Source organism: Bufo gargarizans, chromosome 9 (assembly GCF_014858855.1).
Source record: "Bufo gargarizans isolate SCDJY-AF-19 chromosome 9, ASM1485885v1, whole genome shotgun sequence".
Classification (NCBI taxonomy): Eukaryota; Metazoa; Chordata; class Amphibia; order Anura; family Bufonidae; genus Bufo; species Bufo gargarizans.
In genome coordinates, this window is record NC_058088.1 from 37,062,485 (window position 1) to 37,083,643 (window position 21,159).

The 21,159-nt window shown below is 42.3% G+C and overlaps 1 protein-coding gene across 6 annotated transcripts in view; it reads right to left on the reverse strand.

The window, feature by feature from the left end:
- Positions 1-4,192: 4,192 nt before the first annotated feature.
- Positions 4,193-21,159, reverse strand: part of KLHL13 (kelch like family member 13) — a 91,714-nt gene continuing 74,747 nt past the window's right edge. For 5 of the 6 annotated variants that reach the window (XM_044305720.1, XM_044305718.1, XM_044305719.1 and 2 more), the window contains 2 exons: positions 15,897-16,010; positions 7,669-10,453 (listed from right to left, as the gene is read on the reverse strand). In XM_044305720.1, the coding sequence (XP_044161655.1) occupies positions 9,966-10,453; positions 15,897-16,010 (602 nt within the window). In that variant the 3' untranslated portion in view covers positions 7,669-9,965. Of the gene's footprint in view, positions 5,076-7,668; positions 10,454-15,896; positions 16,011-21,159 lie in introns of those variants that run through there. The other variant, XR_006391227.1, reaches the window with a different exon arrangement.

Below are 21,159 nucleotides of genomic sequence, written 5' to 3' on the forward strand. Positions count from 1 at the left end.
CCGACTTCACTTGACAGGTGAGGTTGAGAAAGAGAAGGATCTGTCGAAGTGGAGATAAGACACCATCAGAAATGTCTGGCAGCAACTTTCTCTGCACTCCTCATAGAAGACAATCTGTGTATGGGGCAGTTGGGAGGGAGTCAGGAGAGTTAGGTATTGAATGTATATGTACAGCTTAAGGGCTCATGCACACGAATGTGAGGGCGCCGCGCCCACATCGTAGACCACAAATGAGTCTGTGATTCGCAAGATACGACAGAAGATCTTTTGTGGAGCGGAGGCACGGAGTGGAAGCTCACGGAAACACTAAGAAGTGCTTCCGAGTCCGTGCCTCCACACCGCAAAATACATGTCCTTCTGGATCTGGGACCCATTCAAGTCAATGGGTTTGAATCCGCAGCACAGAGTGCACACGGCTGGTGGCCGTGCATTGCGGACTACTATTTGCGGTCCGCAGCATGGGCATGGTGCCCTTGCGTTTGTGTGCATGAGCCCCAAGAGACAAACAAGACGAACCACCCACAGTCTGAGAAAAGCAGAATCCATGATGAATATTGCTCTAAAGCAGGGGCGCTCAACGTTTCCTGGTTGGGGGCCACATTGCCCTACTGAACTAATGACGAGGGCCAAAATTAAAATGTGTATTAACAACTGAAATATTGTACATATGGCATATTGAACACACATTATATACCATTAATGTCTAGTTACACTTCTAGGACTCCCATCTAATGGGAGAAATACATGAAAAATACATGTGAGCAGCCACAAGAGGCATACATGTCTGTTACCAGATGGTTTGGGGCCGCACAGAATGGTATCAAGGGCCGCATGTGGCCCCTGGGCCGCAGGTTGTGCACCCCTGCTCTAAAGGCAGATGAAAAGTGCTGAAACTTAAAAAAATAAAATAAATATATATATATTTTTTTTTTTTTCAGTTTTTCTTTCAGCAACATAAAAACTTGCTGCCTGGTAGCTGTAAGGTCACTTATGTTAATTGATCCCATTATGAATTTTTTATTAATTTATTTCAGTACCCAAGACAGAGTAGCTCATTAACACATGAGATTCTAATAAGTACCTTTGTGGACTCTAGGTTTGTGCTGCAGACCTCAGTCTACCCAGGTCACTCACAAAGTATCGATCACTGCCATGTTACAGATACAGTGGAGCTGCAGCCCGGTCCCTGTCACTGTTTCTACAAGCCTACTAACTTACATTATACTTGATAATCCTTTGATGATACTTCCATTACACTGCAGAGGGAGAAAGACTCTGTCTTGAATCACTGCCAATGCTGCTGTGATCACAGCAGTTTATTAGATTTAGACACACAGACTGCATGCAAGCTTGTCCTGGAAATATATTCAAGCTATTCCAGCTAAATTTCTTACTGTCCATCTCACAACAGGGAGGTGCAAGGTACAGTCATTTAAACCTCCTACTACTCCGTCACATTAATGGGGTGTGCAGCCTGCGACGACGACAAAATAGCAAGGTAGAAGCGCTTGGCTATCTCTGGCTGCTGAATAGAGTGGCAGCACGAACGGGGGAGTCCTTGTTCTTGTGAATGGTGGGGGTGGCAGAAGTCAAAGCCCCATGATCAGACAGTTATTAGTGGTCTTAAAGGGCATCTGTCAGCAGATCTGTACCTATATTGACCCCAATCAAAGAGTCCTTTACTAATTAAAGTAGTTACCAGTATAAGCCTATGGCACACACCATAATAAAAACCTAAAAAAAATTGCCAGAACGCTTATAAATAAATATCACTTTATTACATAATTGCATAGGACTTACAAACATGAATAAAAGACATAGATGCAGGGGAAAGGCGGCGGCATCAACTGGAGGGAAACCACAGCGGAGAACACGTTCACAAATCGCCCATCAATATAAACAGGATTCCATTAAAGTGCAAACCAAATTCATTTACAATCAGAAGGACAAAGAAAGTTTATCCATGCTGTGTCTCCTCCAGGATGGTGCCAACCCCGAAGTGCGTTTTCGGCGGACCTTTGTCTTTGTCACCCCCAGACAAAGGTCCGAAACACGCGTCTGGGTTGAGACACAGCATGGGTAAACGTTTTGTCCTTTTGATTGTAAATTAAATTGGTTTGCACTGGCACTTTAATGAAATCCTGTTTATATTGATGGGCGATTTGTGAATGTGTTATCCGCTGTGCTTTCCCTCCAGTTGATCCCGCCTTCTTTTCCCTGCATCTATGTCTTATTTATGTTTGTAAGTCATATGCAATTATGTAATAGTGATATTTATAAGCGGTCAGGCAATTATTTTTATTTTTGATTTGTACCTATGACACTGGCTGACCTGCTACATGTGCACTTGGCAGCTGAAGGCATCTGTGTTGGTACCATGTTCATATGTGCCCACATTGCTGAGAAAAATTATGTTTTAATATTGACAAATGAGTCTCTAAGAGCAACGGGGGCGTTGTCATTACTCCTAGAGGTTCTCATCTCTCTGCAACTGCTGCGTCCTCTCCACTTTGATTGACAGGGCCAGGAGTGCTGACATTTTCACTCTGGCCCTGCCAAAGTGCAGAGGTCGTAGCAGTTGCAGAGCAAGCATAGCCTCTAGGTCAGGGATGGCCAACCTGAGGCTCTCCAGCTGTTGCAAAACTACAACTCCCAGCATCCCCATACTGCCTACAGCTATTAGCCTACAGCAGGGCATGGTGGGAGTTGTAGTTTTACAGCAGCTGGAGAGCCGCAGGTTGGCCATCCCTGCTCTAGGTGTAATGGCAACACCCCTGCTGCTCCTAGAGGCTCATTTGCACATTTTAAAACATAATTTTTCTCAGCAATGTGGGCACATATGAACATGGTACCAACACAGATGCCTTCAGCTGCCAAATGCACATGTAACAGGTCAGCCAGTGTCATAGGTACAAATCTGCTGACAGATGCCCTTTAAAAGGGATAACCCCTTTAATAACAAATTTTCTATTGGTTTCATTCATTTCTAATATTCAAATTCCAAAAAAATACATTATTGTCAAGAGAAAAATAGCAAAATAGCCAGCTGCTGCTCTAACAATCTTCACACTTCCCACTGCAGTGTTCTGCAAGCTTAATACCGCGCGCACACACATAATAAAAAAAAATAAAGTATCTGGAATGTAGGTCACTGTACCCATTTGTGCTTTGGTTTCCTAGCAAATGGAGCTAGCTAACCCACAAACAGAGGGGAGGATGTATCCAGGCAACAGCGAGGCACACGGATCTAATAATGCTGCATTAATGAAGTATCTCACGCTCAAGTATTGCAGTTAAAAGTTTGTATTTTTTTATTGAACAAATAAAGATAAAACATGAGAGTCGATTGGATGAGGATCCGCAGCTCCCGTCTTAGCTGCATCTTGTGCTAAATAACCTCAGGGACCGTACTATTGAGAAACTCATATAGAAGGTATTCAGATGTGAGGGCAGAGGAGGTATTGACGAGGCAGAACCTCTTGGTTACATAAATTAATTTGTACCTTCACTGTATCAAGCCGTTCTTCAACACAGGCTTCCAACACCTCCCAAAAGGAGGAATGTACTTTTGCACCTAGACAGCTAAAGTGACGGATAATGCATGCATTTCAGTCTGGTCATAAATCAGTACCTGGAAAAATGCGTCCGGTTCATCTAAACACAAACCCTTCCGATGAAGAGACAATACAAAGGAAAATGCAGCCGTTTCCATTGCATTAAATTAGGACCAGATTAGGAAGGCGCAATTCCACCTTTGATGGTACTTACTGTATAACTCTTGATTACCATATAGCAATTCCATTTAAAGGGGTTCTCCGGTAATAACGATTGAGGATTTTCCTCCGTAAACAGAAGATTCAGACTAATTTGCTCCACGCCGCGCGCCTCCCACATGTCCATGTTCCAGTCCCCGGGCAGTGTTCACATACGCTGCAGCCAATGACTGGCTTCGGCGGTTATGTGGTCACAAGCAGCATATCACTGCTGAAGCCAGTCATTGGCTGCAGAGGAGCATGTGACCATGGTCATGCTGTGGTGGATGTAAACACTGCGTGGGGACTGTAACTTGGACACACGGGAGGAAGCACAGAAGACCAGAGGCAAGTATGAATTTGTTAACGGAAGCAAAAAAAAAAAAAAATATTATATATATATATATATATATATATATATATATATATATATATATATATATATATATATATATTCATTCCTGAAGAACCCCTTTAAAGAGGTTGTCTAGAATTAGAACACTCTTTTTCCCCAGAAACACTCCCATTTTTGTCCAGAGTGTCTTGTATTGCAGCTGATACACGCTACAATACCGGATATCACCCATGGACACCAATGGAGTGGTGTTTCGTTCCTGATAACCTATTTTAACTGAAAAAAAAAAAAAAAAAAAATTAAAATGCTAAAATAAAGTCGGACAGATGGGGGAATTTCATATTCACTGTAGACGCATCAGCAGCGTGTGGGGCTTATTTATTTCAGTGGATGATCTGCTTCCCCCACTGCATATTACAGACTGCGATAAATGGTGATCCAACTGTAAGGAACAGGAAATTACTGGTTTCCATTGAAATATGTAGAAGGGAGAGCTAGTCATGCTACTTTCCAGGATATTCCATGTAGCACAGTAGAGGCACCCTTTAAAGAGCCAGCAGTAGTAGCACCAGTGAATGAAATCTTTTATTAGCATTTGGGAACAGAGGGGCGGGAAACGTCCCATCACTAAATATTAGTTATAAAACAGAGCCAGACAGATGTCATCAGCAATGTAACCTCTGCTCCATATTGTACTTTCAACAGAATGAAAAAAAATAAAAAAAAGTCTGAATTTTATATGATTTTCAGTCGCTATGTGGATGTCAAGGTCTTCTTGCAAGTACGCGAGCTGTAATACACGATGGTTTCTTCTAACATTTACTGGGGTTATGGTCTTTGGAAGCTTCCTCGATGATGAGCAGATCTCCTAGCAGCAAGTGTTCATTTTCTCTGCCCCCTACAGGGAACATGAAGCATTACAGGGTGTCCATTCAAGGGGTGCTCTTTAAAGCCAGGAACCACTCTGGCTAATAGATGAAAAGAGAGGCGATAATGAGAGGACCCATCTTTTTAATGCATAGGTCATGGATATTTATTAATAATTTTTTTTTTAAAGGGGTTATCCACTTTTATTTTTTTACTATTGATGACCTATCCTCAGGATAGGTCATCAATATCTGATTGATGGGGGTCCGACTCCTGGCACCGCCACCAATCAGCTGTTTTAAGAGAAGGCAGCAGTCAAACGAGCACTGCCTTCTCTGCTCTGTGTATCTGCTTGCCGCAGCAATTGCAGTGGTGTAATTAAAAGCATGGCGTCCCTATTCACTTCTATGGAAAGCTCTATAGTGTTCACTTGAACAGACAGAGCCGTCCCACAGAAGTGAATGGGGCGCCATACTTGTAATTACACTACTCACCACTGTAATTGCTTCGGCGATCAGGTAAACAGAGCAGAGAAGGTATGAGCACTGTCCTCTCTTGAAACAGCTGATCAGCGGGGGTGCCAAGAGTCAGACCTCTGTCGATCCAATTTTGATGACCTATCCTGAGGATAGGTTAATAGTTAAAAGCGGACAACCCCTTTAAGGTTTCGGAAGGAAACCGGACAACACTTGGGGTGTGCCTCAAATAAAAAAAAAAATAGACCCTTACTTACCTAGCAGATTCTGTGTGCCAATTAGAGTTTTCCCGGCTGGGCTCCGTTGACCCAGCTGCAGCAGTTACATCACGTCAACAATATGAGAACATTTAGCTTCAGTGATGCACTGCTTGTGGTCAGTGAATGGCTGCAGTGGTCACGTGCTGTCTATGTGATGTCACCGCTGCAGCCAGGTCAACAGAGCCTGGCTGGGAGAACCGGATTGGAAGCACAGGATCTGCTAGGTAAAGTCTATTTTTCTCCCCCAACCCTTAGGCCCCTTTCACACAGGCGAGATTTCCGCGCAGGTACAATGTGTGAGGTGAACGCATTGCAACCGCACTAAATCCGGACCCATTCACGTGGGGCTGTGCACATGAGCGGTGATTTTCACGCATCACTTGTGCGTTGTGTGAAAATCTCAGCATGAACTATATTGTGCGTTTTTTACGCAACGCAGGCCCCACAGAAGTGAATGGGGCTGCGTGAAAATCGCAAGCATCCGCAAGCAAGTGTGGATGCGGTGCAATTTTCACGCACGGTTGCTAGGAGACGATCGGGTCCCGATCATTATTATTTTCCCTTATAACAGGGTTATAAGGGAAAATAATAGCATTCTTAATACAGGGCTGGAGGGGTTAAAAAATAAATAAAAAATTATTTAACTCACCTTAATCCACTTGTTTGCGCAGCCCGGCTTCTCTTCGGTCTTCATCTTTGCTGTGCACAGGAAAAGGACCTGTGGTGACGTCACTGCGATCACCACATGGTCCATCACCATGGTAAAAGATCATGTGATGAGCGCAGTGACGTCATCAAAAGGTCCTATTCCTCAAAGAAGACGACCGAAGAGAAGCCGGGCTGTGCGAACAAGTGGATTAAGGCGAGTTAAATTATTTTTAATTTTTTTTAACCCCTCCAGCCCTATTGTACTAAGCATTCTGTATTAAGAATGCTATTATTTTCCTTTATAACATGGATAAAAGGGAAAATAATAGCAATCTACACAACACCTAACCCAAACCCTCCACTTCTGTGAAGTCCGGGTTCAGGTCTGGGTACCAAACATGCCGATTACAATGTTTTGCACTTGCGCGGAAAAATCACGCATGTTCCCGCAACGCACCCGCATCTTTTTCCGCAACGCCCGTGTGAAACCAGCCTTAGAATTTTACTTAACTAAAGGCCAATAATGTATGGGTCTTTAGGGTGTTTTTCCTTCCAGCATCTGTACAGTGCTGTACATAACACTATGATCCCCCTTAGGCCATGCATTCTCTCTAATTTCCGATGTACAAGGCCTGATATTTTTGTGGGTTGGGAACTTTTAGCGGATTTCCACAAGGAATCTTTATAAAAAATAAAATTGAATTATGTATTCAATGTAAGCCTCTGATTTTTCTCCTTTTAGCCTTTTTAAAATTCTGTTCATTCCATAAAATCTGTTATAAACTATAAGTTTTTGGCAGGCATTACAGCTCTTGCAAAGATAATCTCCTTCTTTCTCCAGATGGACGCACGTGCTTGGTTATGCACAGACAGTCTGCCTCTATACTGCTATTTAAGGTACTTTTACACTAGCGTTAGAGGAATCCAGCAGGCAGTTCCGTTGCTGGAACTCCCTGCCGGATCCGGAAACCTGTGTGCAAAACAGATAGCATTTGTTTCCGGATCTGTCTGACAAATACATTGAAATACCGGATCCGTTTCTCCGGAGTCATCCGGAAAAACAGATCCGGTATTTATTTTTCTTCGCATCTTTAAAGATCTGCGCATGCGCAGACTGGAAAAAAATATATCTGTTTTTGGCACTAGATCCGGCATTAATACATTTCAATGGAAATTAATGCCGGATCCGGCATGTGTTCCGGAATTTTGGCCAGAGAAAATACTGCAGCACACTGCGGTATTTTTTCTGGCCAAATACTGTAAGAGGGACTGAACTGAAGACATCCTGATGCATACTGAACGGAATTGCTCTCCATTCAGAATATATTAGGATGAAACTGAAGCATTTTTTCCGGTATTGAGCCCCTGTGACGGAACTCAATACTGGAAAACTTTAACGCTAATGTGAAAGTACTCTTAGACAGGCAGATTTGCTATTCTGGAGTCTAGGGAAATAGGTGACGGCCCCTATGGAAGCTACAACGGATGCCATTTCCTGTCACGCTTTTTTAGAAAACATAGGAAGGGAAAAAAGGAAGAGTGAAGATAAGGACTTGAAGGTCTTATACATGACATCTTTTGGGCAATGCTCCAATAAGATTTCTAAGGCTGCTTTCACAGAGACCACTTGACATACGCGGAGGGAAAGCTCCCAGCAAATATGTCAAAACTTACTCATAGGCTTCCATTCACCTAGCAGAGACCGAGAGCGTCCTTTTGGCCTCTGTACGGACAGAATACGTCAGGGATAGCTTTTTTTTTCTGTATGGAATAGCACAGAAGACTGCACTAGTCCATAAAGAGGCATTCAGCAAAAATATGTATAACGTGTAAATATATCATGGGAGCTTATGAATGACAGATTACTGAGAGGTTAGAGGTATACATAGTGTGAAAGGCAGCAATATTCATGAACCTGAATATTCAAGGCCCCATTATAGCAGCGACTTAACCCACACCTCCTCTCATGCTGATTTAAGCATACCTAACCTGGGCTTGACGCCGGGCTCCTTTAAGTGAGGTACTGCTGTGCAATATGCCAGGGTGGTGCATGTCTAATTATTTCTATTTGGTTGAATAGTAATTGATCACATACCATGAATAACTACAGTCCTGCAGGTTGCACATCTTACACTTGGCTTAACACAGCCTTCATGGTATACAAACGAGTGTGGTGATCACACAGCATGGCTCCTGCTTGTATTTTACTGCATTCATCCTGTGGCATCCAACCTGCCAGGGTGAGCCATGTGGGAGGCATTTTTATTTATCACATGGAACAGGGGGGCACGCACGCAGAGCTCCTGTTCTGGGAGGAGTTCAGTGAAATGTTCAGAACTAGCTCCTAATCGTGGCTGTTCACTTCTCAGATGTCAGGGGCTCCCAATCTTTAGGGAGATGGGCATATAAACACACCTTTTATTTCCCTGTGTTGTGCATACCTCCAAAGTCTATCATGCTATCCCGAATCCTAAATTCAAGACGAGGGGTGGTTGAGGGTCACCTGTGTGCTGTGCTATCTGCTGCTTGGAAAAAAAAAAAAAAAAAAGGTAAGGACAGGGCCAGAGTCTCAAAATCCACCATTAAAATGTATCTTTCGGTGATGATGTAATAAAGGAAGGAATAATTTACATGGCTCCCAAGCACTTATGCCTTCTTTTATTTGTGCCATTAAACGTAGAAGTTTTCTAATTGTTATTTCATGTGTTTTGCGTTCCCTATAGGATCTAGTTGGGCTTCATGCACATGTGGAGCCATATCCAAAAACAGGATAGTAAACAGTCTACATTGATTTCCTCAGAAGGCATCTGGTCCTACAATTGGCACCAAAGAAATGGCTCCAACTTAACCGTACATTTTGAAGAGTGAATAAAGCCTTATATCTTGTGATGATATCTTGCTGGATATAAGCATTGTGAGAAAATTCCATATATTACCCAAACTTGTATCTTTACCGACGAGCAGAGTCTTCACTAAGATTCTAGCCCTTGAAGACACCACAGGCCTCAAAATGACTATGTCCACAACCTGTAGATGACCAAAATGCCTCACAAATCAATAGTACAGTACCTAAAACCATTCTTAATAGGAACTGGTCTTGTAAATGAGCAGTTGTAGGTGGATATGACTCTCATATCTGTGCTATACATGACACCAAGGTAATTGGAAACTGATTTATAGCGATCTCATCCACTGGAAGAAACTACTGGCCCTTTAAAAGGACACTTAAGAAAAGTGCTAAAATAAATATTCAAAAAGTTACATACAGAAGAAAAAAAACATTTTATAGTCCGCTTTAAATAGGGGGCTATGTAAAGATCAAGTAGATTTGAATGGACAGGTCTATGACAGCCCACCTCGGGATCCTATAGCCAGCGTTGCATACATACCTAAATCGAACCATTTGATTTGCTTTAAACATTTGGCCATTTTAAAGAAACCATTTGATATTCTCATTAAATAACCTATGCCAAATAAATCGTACAAAATTCTTTACAGAAGTGGATTTTCCAAATCTGGTTGGCCAAACGTATCTGATACTATCCCAAGGAACCAGAGGGAAGAAAATCCATCTTGATGCAGTGCAAAGATATTACAAGATCTGTCTTCAAGGTGCTGAGAGAGGAGACTCCCGAGATGGTGAACCACTGTTATCGTCTGGTGGAAAAACTGTTAGCGTACAAGCTCTGATACCCCCGAGGGATTCTGGTAGGTCAAAAACTTTGTGCCATTCGTCTTTTTCAGGGTCATATTTCTGGACAATTTCTACCATACATCTATTGTTCCAAGAGTATCCACCAACCACATAAATTCTATTCTCGAAAACTGCCACCCCAACGTCACTCTGTCCCCGTAGCATAGCGGCAATTGGAATCCACTGGTCCAAAGACGGAGAATAATATTCACAACTCAGGACATCATCGTAGTCGCTAGTTCCTCTGAAATGGTTCCCGCCAATGACATAAAGTTTGTCTCCGACCGTGCACATGCAGTGAAGACCTCGTACAGTAGTCATGGGAGCCTTCTGAGTCCATTTGTCAGTATCGGGATCAAAACACATCAGTTCTTTCTGGAAGGTGTCATGCGTAATTCCACCTGGTAAAAAGATTAACAGCATTAGCGGTTGTCGACACATTCTGCTTGCTTAAAATTCAATCAGGAGTTTCTGCATTCTGTTAGGAGGTGACAGCTAGAAAGAAACAGCCCCACAACAGTGTGGTAGATCTATACTGTATGTTCTGCTGATCCCAGAGCTGTAGTGATCTACCAGAATATACTACGAATAGTAAAATGTCAGTTCCCCTTAGAAGTTAGTTTTTAAACTCAAATATAAAAATAAACCATATTACAGTTTTAATTTCCACAATCTGCCATAAAGCCTGTGATATTTTTGGCAGGATGTGAGTTCAATATATTTTGGGTGCAGATTATTTGAGTGCATTTAGTTGGTTGCTCCACGGCAACCTGGGTCCAAAAAAGGTATTATGGGGCTACTTTTGCAAGAAAGTATTCACTATTATCACTATAGAAGCCAAAGTTCGGTTCTTTCTGATACAGAGCTCCAAAAACCCTGCATAGACATAGTAAGGCTACATGCACACGACCGTGTTTTGCGGATCCGCGATTTGCACATACAGCCTTTAACATAACTGCCTATTCTTGTCCGCAAATCGCAGACAAGAATAGGACATGTTATTTATTTTTATTTTTTTAACGGGGCCGCGGAACGGAGCAACAGATATGGACAGTACACGGAGTGCTGTCCGCATCTTTTGCGGCCCCACTGAAGTGAATGGGTCCAGATCCAAGCCGCCAAAACTGCAGCTCGGATGCGGATCAAAACAACGGCTGTGTGCATGAGGCCTAATAAAGTACACATCCAGGGATACCGCATGAAGAACAGCTCCTAAGGCGACCATCTGACACTCAAACAAGTATCCTGAAGAGGTCTTATTAACCAGAATCAGGAGAAAGCGTCTCCAGGGAAGTATCCATACATTTTAAATGGGAGCACTCTGGCTAGCTGCAGCCACCACTAGGGGGAGCTCAGGCGCCTTCTGTGCTATAAGTAGGTAAACCATATGCTGTGAGCTTTCCCTAGTGATGGCTGTAGGCAGACCGAATATTTAGCACAGTGACAGGTAGAATAATATCTTTTTACACATTACGCAGCGAATTTGGAGCCCTTTAACAAAAAAAATGTTGTTTGATTATAAATGGTGTTGAAGGGTTTAAACTCAAAATTAAAAAAGGGACATTCCTACCTTTGATACTTTAGGCAAATCCATGGGAAACATGTCATATATGCCATAAATGTCTGAGATCATAATCTATATAGAGAACGGCCTTTCCTGTACCCACCTTGGGGGGCAGCTGAAGACCGCCAAATCCAGTAGGAGAATGAATTGATAGGTGGCCACACATTCCACGATTGTGTGTTTCTGCGACTACTGAAGAAGTGAATAGATAGAGCTACACAAGTTTGGCCACCTGTCCATTCCAGCTCCACCTGGTTGTGGCCACCTCACCAGTCAGGACTAAAATCTACCATTACATTTATAGCATATCCCAGCCCAGAGAAGACAGAAAAGTAAGAAAACAGTGTAGCAACCCATGTGCGAGCTATAATGGCTGCTATATTGGTTAACACTCAGCCTCCCAGACACATCTGCCACCATATATGTGACTCTTCATTCACCTTCGGCCTCATGCACACGACCGTTGTTGTGTCCTGTGTCCGTTGTTCTGTTTTCTGCGATTTTCTGCGGACCCATTGACTTTCAATGGGTCCGTGGAAAACTCGGCTAATGCACCGTTTTTCATCAGCGTCCGTGATCAGTGTTTCCAACGGTTCGCGGACCCATTCAAGTCAATGGGTCCGTGAAAAAACACGGAGGCACACAAGATTGTCGTCCTCGTCCGTTTTTTCCCTATCATTTGCATGGCAAACTTGACATAGATTTTTACTTTCCTTTATGTCTGGTGATCCTCCAAAAATAAAGGAAGACACAAGGAAATAAAAACAGAAACGGAACAACGGAACCTCGTGTGCATGAGGCCTTCATAGGAGTTCCAGAGAAAGCTGGTCACGGCAGGACCTGTTGTTATCTATCAGACATTCATGGGAGCATTGCGAAAATGGACTACAGCTCTAGATGGGAATAGAAACAGAGTATGGGCTCAGGCCCCTCGAGTTCTTCAGTGTACTGTCTGTTTTTTCCACACATAGAACACTGACACATTCATTTCTATGTGATGACACAAATCTTGCTTTTTTTCTTCCAGATTTGTGTATCCAATCTGCAAATCACAACGCATTCCTGTATGTATTTGTGGATGAGAATAGCCATTTCTATAGTCGGAAGGGAGAAAAATACAGAATGCACAAGTAAGCGGTCTGCATTTTCTGGATGCGAATTTGGATCCATCAGCTGTGCGAAGATAAGGCAGCACTTGTGGGAGCGCAGTCGTCCCTTGTTAACCCTGTTCGCCAAGGCAGCGGCAAGCAGGTGTAATTACAAGAAGCCACCCCATTCACTTTTATGTGACAGCTTGTTCCTATACGGGTGCCACCGATCTGATATTGATCTGACATCAATAGGGATGAGCAAATGGACTTCGAAGGCGATTCGCATAAAACTTCGTTAGAATACTGTACAGAGTGAGCTCTCCGCACAGTATTATAATGTATTGGCTCAGAGGAGCCGAAGTTATTACTTTGCGAAGTCTCGCAAGTTCGGCAAAAGGTTTTTAACAGTAGAAATTAATTCCTGAGACTTCGCAAAGTAATAGCTTCGGCTCATTTGAGCCAATACATTCTAATACTGTGCGGAGTGCTCGCTCCGTACAGTTTTCTAACAAAGTTTTATGCAAATCAACTTTGGATGTTTCGTCCGAAGTCTATTCGCTCATCCTTAGGGTCCATTCACACGTCCTGTTTTTTTTCATCCTGAAAAACGGTCCGTTTTTTGCGCATCCGTTGTTCCTGAAAATGTTTCCGTATGTCATCCGTTTTTTTGCGGATCCGCAAAAAACGGAAGCATGTATACATTTCAATAATCAAATAAAGTTGTTTGGATTTCTTTGAAAAAAAATTGAAAAAAAATAAATAAAAATTTGTTATGTGTTTCCAGGAACGGAATCCGCAAAAAACGGATGACATACGGAATGACATCCGAATGTCATCAGTTTTTTGCGGATCCATTGACTTTGTATTGTACCAGAATCCGATTTTTCAGGACAAGAATAGGACATGTTTTATATTTAAACGGACATGCGGAACGGAACAACGGAAACGGACAGCACACATTGTGCTGTCCGATTTTTTCCAGGACCCATTGAAAATGAATGGGTCCAGATCTGGTCCTGATCTGTTCCTGAAAAAACGGAACAGATCAGGAAAGAAAAAAACGGATGTGTGAATGGACCCTTAGTCATCAATATTAAAATCCCGGAAAACCCCTTTAATGCAAGGTCATTCCGTATTATATAAAGCTGATCTCACCGTCTCCAGCAAATCTTTCTGTGCATACATTAACAATACACTTCATGGGGGGACACACACTCAAAAAAGGTAGAACAAATAACTGCGTATGGGAATTAATTACTTTTCGCGTAAAGAAGTGCACAAGTATTTAATGTGCACTTAGCAACGCATTCCTTCCATCCTCTGCTGAGGCTCAACCAAGTGTGTCACTTCAGCGTAAAATAACAGCATCTATCCCTGGCTCTATTCTACCCAGTTTACATTCATATTTTACAGATAATTAAGGCTTTCATGCCACCGACCTGAAATGATCTTATAGAAGTCAGAATTAGAAGGAAGGGATGGGGGGGGGGGGGGAATCATATTAATGAAATGCACGCGGCGAAAGAAGCGGAGAGCTGAAACTCATACAAACAAAGAAACAAAGGGAAAGTTATCCTGCCTTCAGCAAGTGTATCGCTGCATAAAGGAAGTCATTCAGCGTGTGTCTGTTTTCCAGGGATGGAACAATTAACATGAGAATATGTGGCGGGCGCTAAATGCAGAAGAGAAATCCTGTTCACGCGCACTCAGGAAAGGAAGAGCGCTGATCACAGGAAGGGCAGCCATCGTCGCGCTGCGATGAGGCCAGTGTGCAGAGAGCGGTACAGCTGCAGCTGCGGTCTATTGACTTCTTCATTGTGAAATGAATATTCTTCCTGTGATGAGCTTCTCTGCGGGACATAAATAAGGACCACTTACACAGGCTTTGGAAAAAAATGCACATCGGAGGCGTAAGGCAACGAGTCAGATTGTTTCGGGAAATAGAACGTCGTTGGATTAATCTAATTTATTACTTTATGCTGAAGGCTTTACCCAGAGGTTGCGCGTGAATAATAGACTTCTGTCGAAATAATAGGCATCGCTCCTCATTGGATTTAAAGATAAATATCTTAATGCTGTGGCTGCAATATCAACATATCCTGATAAATGTTACACAATGCCGCAGATTCCCAACACGAAAAGGAAAAATGTGGCTATTAATGGCAAGCTCCAGGTGGCTTATTCTATGTGCTTGTTCTCCGCACCCTTAGGAAAGATATTATACAGGCAGCCGAAAAAAGCAGCCAGGGCGAGATTAACTCTCCAAAGAGCAACTCCGCCAATATTTCTTTAATCTATTTCCTCTTATGTATTCAGATTCCCTTGACATAAACCACTGCTTTTCAGAAAACAAACACTGACACTTTATGAGCAGAGTTTGACGGGATAATTCCTTCTGGTTTTAAGGAAATCAAAAGCAATGGATTTATTATTGACTAGGTGACTGTAATAACACATCGCAGTGGGCAAACCTATGCTCAGGCCATGAAACAACTACAGGCCACTAATCATTAGCCATACGTCCACTAACAAGGACAGTAATTATGGCGTGGATTACACAATGCATAAATGTAATCCTCACAATCGATCCCTTACAGCTCCGCTCTGTGACCACTGCTTTCGAATGGAGTGACTTAGGGTACTTTCACACTTGCGGCAGAGGATTTCGGCAGGCAGTTCCGTCGTCCCGGCAATCCGGACGCAAACGGATGGCATTTGTCAGACGGATCCGTCTGACAAAAGCATAGAAATACCGGACCAGTCTCTCCAGTGTCATCTGGAAAAACGGATCCGGTATTCCGGCAAGTGTTCAGGATTTTTGGCCGGAGAGTAAACTGCAGCATGCTGCGGTATTTTCTCTGGCCAAAAAACGTAAGAGTGACTGAACTGAAGACATCCTAATGCATCCTGAATGGATTGCTCTACATTCAGAATGTATTAGGATAAAACTGATTTTTTTTTTCCAGTATTGAGCCCCTAGGACAGAAAGACGCTAGTGTGAAAGTACCCTAACAGACATCAGAATGGTCTTAAAGGGGTATTTCTGGTTTTGCAATTTTCAGCATCAATTGACAGGAAAAACATTAACACTTACTAAGGGCTCATTCAGGCAACCATATTAATGTGTCCGTAAGACCACAGACTCCTCCGCCTTCCAAATTTTACAGGGATAAAAATAATATGAATTACCTGAAATGTACATGAGTCCACCGAACACAGTCCCAGCATGGCCATAATGTGGCTCACTCATCTTTGCGACATAGTTCCATTCATTTGTTCTAGGATTATAACATTCGACGGTGGCTGAAGGAAAAAAAAAAAAAACACATTAATGCACATTTACTACACATAACACCATTTCAATAGCAATTCACAAAACTGAAGACTTCGATCAACTCTAGGATGTTTATCATGAGCTTCGTGTGCCGCCATAAACTACCCTAGACACGGGCCTTGATATCACAGACATTTACGGCTATCTACAGGATAACACAAATGTCTCACAGAGATCCCACCTCTAGGAGTCAGAGTCTCTCAGGCCCCCGTTTCAATGGTATGGCCGCACTGCAGGGGGAGGCGGATGTACATGTGCAGCTTTTCCCATTCAATACTAGTAACAGTCTCAAGAACAACCGAGGCAATACATACTGCCCGATAAAACCAATGACTGTCAGCAGATCTGTACCTATGAAACTGGCCGACCTGTTACATGTCTTAATACAAGCAAATTAACTTCTAGTTGCCATGACACCTAGAAGCTCTGCTCTCTCTGCAACTGCTGCGCCCTCTCCACTTTGATTGACAGGGCCATGTGTGATGACATTTGCACACCCTGCCACAGTGCAGAGGGTGCAGCAGTTGCAGAGAGAGCAGAGCCCCTAAGAGTTATGGCAATGCCCCCGTTGATCTAAGAGGCCAATTTGCATATAGTACAACTTCGACTTTCTCAGCAATGCGGGCACATATGAACATGGGACCAACACAGATGCCTTCAGCTGCCAAGTGCACATGTAACAGGTCACCTGGTGTCACAGGTAGAGTTCTGCTGACAGATGCCCTTTAACTCATACTACCCAATTGACCTAAAAACATCTAATAGGGAATAACCTAATAATAAATGTGAACTTTAGGACCCACTATATACATTTCTTAGCAGCCAAGCAATAAAAAACTTGTACAGACCTCAATAGAAAACACAGCAGTAGCAAATGACTGACTATACTGTCACCCTGGCCTCTGGGAACCGTCTACCCATACACAGTATAAGACACGGAGGAGAAGCCAGGTGGCTGATGTACAAGAACATTTTTTATTCATTAGTTTCCATTGTACTGAAAGAAAGGCTCTGAGTGCCAGTGAGGTGTAACTGGCTCCTGAATATTGCAATATTTTCCACTGATTTCTATTTAGACCAGGCATGTCCAAACTGCGGCCCTCCAGCTGTTGCAAAACTACAACTCCCAGCATGCCCTAATAGCTGTAAGCTATCCAGGCATGCTGAGAGTTGTAGTTTTGCAACAGCTGGAGGGCCGCAGTTTGGACATGCCCGATTTAGACTATATGGACTCTTGCTCCATACGGAGGACAAATATCTTACATGTAATTTATCTATTCAGGAGGCGATATGCCCATAAAGCTCTACAGATGTAACCATCATTAATTTTGTTTACTCCATGAAGTAAAACCTAACATGCTTTCAATTGGAGGAATTTTAAAAAATACTCCCGAGTCCAATGAATTATTGTACAAGAGGTGACGGGGAGATGAGACTGAGGTACTGAGCATGTGTGACCACTAGCACTTGAAAAATTAAGTGGAGAAGGAACCAAAAGAACATAAGGGGGAGCTACAAAAGTATGTCACAACAATACGTAGACACGGGAGCATTTCTTACAAGGAGTCTCTGTACTTTCACACAATTACACTTCAGTCAGAGAATGGGGTAACTAGCAAATTTCTAAAATCACTTCATTTTAGAAATCTGCCTGCATCCAAAAGCAAAAAAGCTGTAAAGTCATGGCCACTAGAGGTCGCACTTCCACCTGACTTACAGTCCACTGCCTGCTACCAGGTAAGAAAAGTCCCTGGTAATAGAGACTCAGAAGACAACCGAGAGGAAGTGAGGGAGTGTCAGAGCTAGCTGAGATCATGAGCCTGATGAAACAACTACTTCTGAAGATTATGGGAGCCTCCTGCGTGTCTAAGGCTACATTCACACGTCAGTATTTTTCTATAATCCGAATTTCAGTCCGTTTTTTGCGGATCCGTTGTTCCTGAAAATGTTTCCGTATGTCATCCGTTTTTTGCGGATCCGCAAAAAACGGAAACATGTATACATTCAATAATCAAATAAAGTTGTTTGGATTTCTTTGAAAAAAAAAAAAAAATTTGCTGTCCGATTTTTTCCAGGACCCATTGAAAATGAATGGGTCTAGATCTGGTCCTGATCTGTTCCTGAAAAAACAGAACAGATCAGGAAAGAAAAAACGGACGTGTGAATGGACCCTAAGTGTGAGTTACCGCTCCTTATATGTTCTGTGAGCTCAGGAGCTGAAAACAAACATAGTGGGAAGGGAAATTGTGTCACAGTACAGTGCTGGCAGGAGGTAGCTGCCCCCCGCCTTCTGAGTGAAATGCATCCAACTGTGCAGCTGAAACTGACTAAAAAAAAATACTTGTACAAAGAAGCACAGCCATTATGGAAACACTTTGAAAATTCAGGTACATTTTCAATTAAATTGAATACTTTGGTGCCATCTAACAAGGAAATGTAATATTTCTACACAGACATTCCCACTAGCAGATAATGAACAACAGCAATAAAATTAACATGAACGCGAGACTGGAGACTATGGGGACAAAATACAGTTTATACAGTTATGTTTAAAATAATAGCAGTGTGTTTAAAAAAGTGAATAAAGCTAAAAATTCATCTAAGGCCTCATTCACACTTCAGTGTTTGGTCAGTGATTTCCATCAGTGATTTGTGAGCCAAAACCAGAAGTGGAGCCTCCACAGACATGAGGTAAAAGGGAAAGATCTGCTCCTGTTCCGTGTTTAGAGTTGCACCTGGTTTTGGCTCACAAATCACTGATGGAAATCACTGACCAAACACTGAAGTGTGAACGAGGCCTAATAGCTTTTATTTCCATAGACAGAAATGCATTGGGAACACTACACATTCTATTCCAAATCAACACATAAATAATAAATATATCACATTTGTGTTGTTCCTCTAAAAAAAGAAAAAAAAAAAAAAAAGTTGAAGAAAAGTGAATATTAGACTGTTCAAAAAAATTTTTTTGCAGTGTTTGTATTCTTCTTTACAAACTTAAACATTTACTATATAAACTGAAACATGTTTGAAGAGTTTTCTTTACTTTGAATCATTTAACTAATATTTAGTTGTATAACCTCTGTTTCTGAGAACGACTGTGTTGCATGGAGTCAACCAACTTCTGGCCCCTGTGAACAGGTATTCCAGGATGATTGGACTACATTCCACAGTTCTTATCCATTTCTTGGTTTTGCCTCAGCATTTTTGATGTTGTCACCCACAAGTTTTCGATTGGATTAAGATCCGGGGATTGGGCTGGCCACTCCATAACGTCAATCTTGTTGGTCTGGAACCAAGATGTTGCATGTTTACTGGCGTGTTTGGGGTCGTTGGCTTGTTGGAACATCCATTTCAAGGGCATTTCCTCTTCAGCATAAGGAAGCATTACCTGTTCAAGTATTCTGATGCATTCAAACTGATCCATGATCCCTGGTATGCGATAAATAGGCCCAACACCTTAGTATGAGAAGCATCCCCATATCATGATGCTTGCGCCAGCATGCTTCACTGTCTTCACAGTGTACTGTGGCTTGAATTCAGTGTTTGGGGGTCGTCTGACAAACTGTCTCCGGCCACTAGACCCAAAAAGAACAATCTTACTTTCATCAGTCCACAAAATGTCTCTTTAGGCCGGTCAATGTGCTCTTTGGCAAATTGTAACCTCTTCAGCACATGTCTTTTTTTTTTTTCCAACAGTGGGACTTTGCGGGGCTTCTTGCAGATAGATGGGCTTCACATCGGTGTCTTCTAATTGTAACAGTACTCACAGGCAACATTAGACCTATGATCTTCCTGGAGCTGACTCCTTGCCATTTGGGCTATACTTCTAGCCATTCGAATGGTAGTTTTTTTGCTTTCTTCCACGTCTTTCAGGTTTTGGTTGCCATTTTAAAGCATTTGCGATCATTTTAACTGAGCAGCCTATCATTTTCTGCACTTCTTTATATGTTTTCCCCTCCAATCAACTTTTTAATCAAGGTACGCTGTTCTTCTGAACAATGTCTGGAACAACTGTAATGCACTGTAACCAACATGTACAACATTTGCTGCCTTCCTTCCTTTAATAAGGGCAATAATTGCCACCTGTTTTTCAAAGAATGAATGACCTCACTCATTGAACTCCACACCGCTATTATTTGGAACATGCCCCTTTTTAATTAGTGATTCAATTACACAGGATCAGCAGCATGCATGTCATGACTGTTGGATTTCTATTACTCTACTACACCTGCTAGTAAATTATTTGCCATATAGAAATATAATTTCTACCAAAAACAGTGATTGATCAGGTTAGTGATGTCTGACTGCTATTATTTTGAACACAACTGTATGTTCGGAAGCTTTCTCTGCAGTCTAGCAGTGTGCTTCATTTTTAGAAGCCAACACAACCATCTTCTAACTAAGGTGTGGATTGCTGCTTAGTAGGTAACAAGCAGATGGCAGAAGAGGTACCAGATGTTACTTTCCTTATAATTTATAATTTGACATCACATTTCACTACAACATAGAACCATTAACGTTTCCTCCAGGCACTGATGACTAATCTACTGGTGCAGGAAGAGAGTAGAACACCGCATGATACATGTCAGTGCTATATACAGAACTGATCTCTCTCCAATTCAATTTTCCTAAAGGGATCCTTAGAAACTGGGCTCATCCTCTCTCTTTGGACTAACGGGACAAAAAAATTAATAAAAAAATCACGACAAATTTTCCTTGAGGGCGTTAAGAATTATACAATCTGTCAGTCCAGACCCATAATTGACAGTTACAATGCATTACAATGAGGGCGTCTTATAAAGGCAGAAAGTATAAAGGAAAATCTGCCAAAACGACATGCAACAGAAAATCAAAGCCGAATGAATCACGAGACTTTGCATTGACGCTTCGTGTTATCCACATTCCATGATACATTGAAATGTGACAGCCGTAATGCCATGCAAATAGTCTTTTTATAGATCCCTACTGACACGTGCATGTACGCAGCCAGACAGCAGCACATTAAGTGCAGTAAATGTGCGATTATCATGGAATAGAACAGGGGTACTCAACTAGTTTTATTAAAGGTCCACATACCTGGGTCAGCAGTCATGTGAATGTCCGAGCTGAACGCCA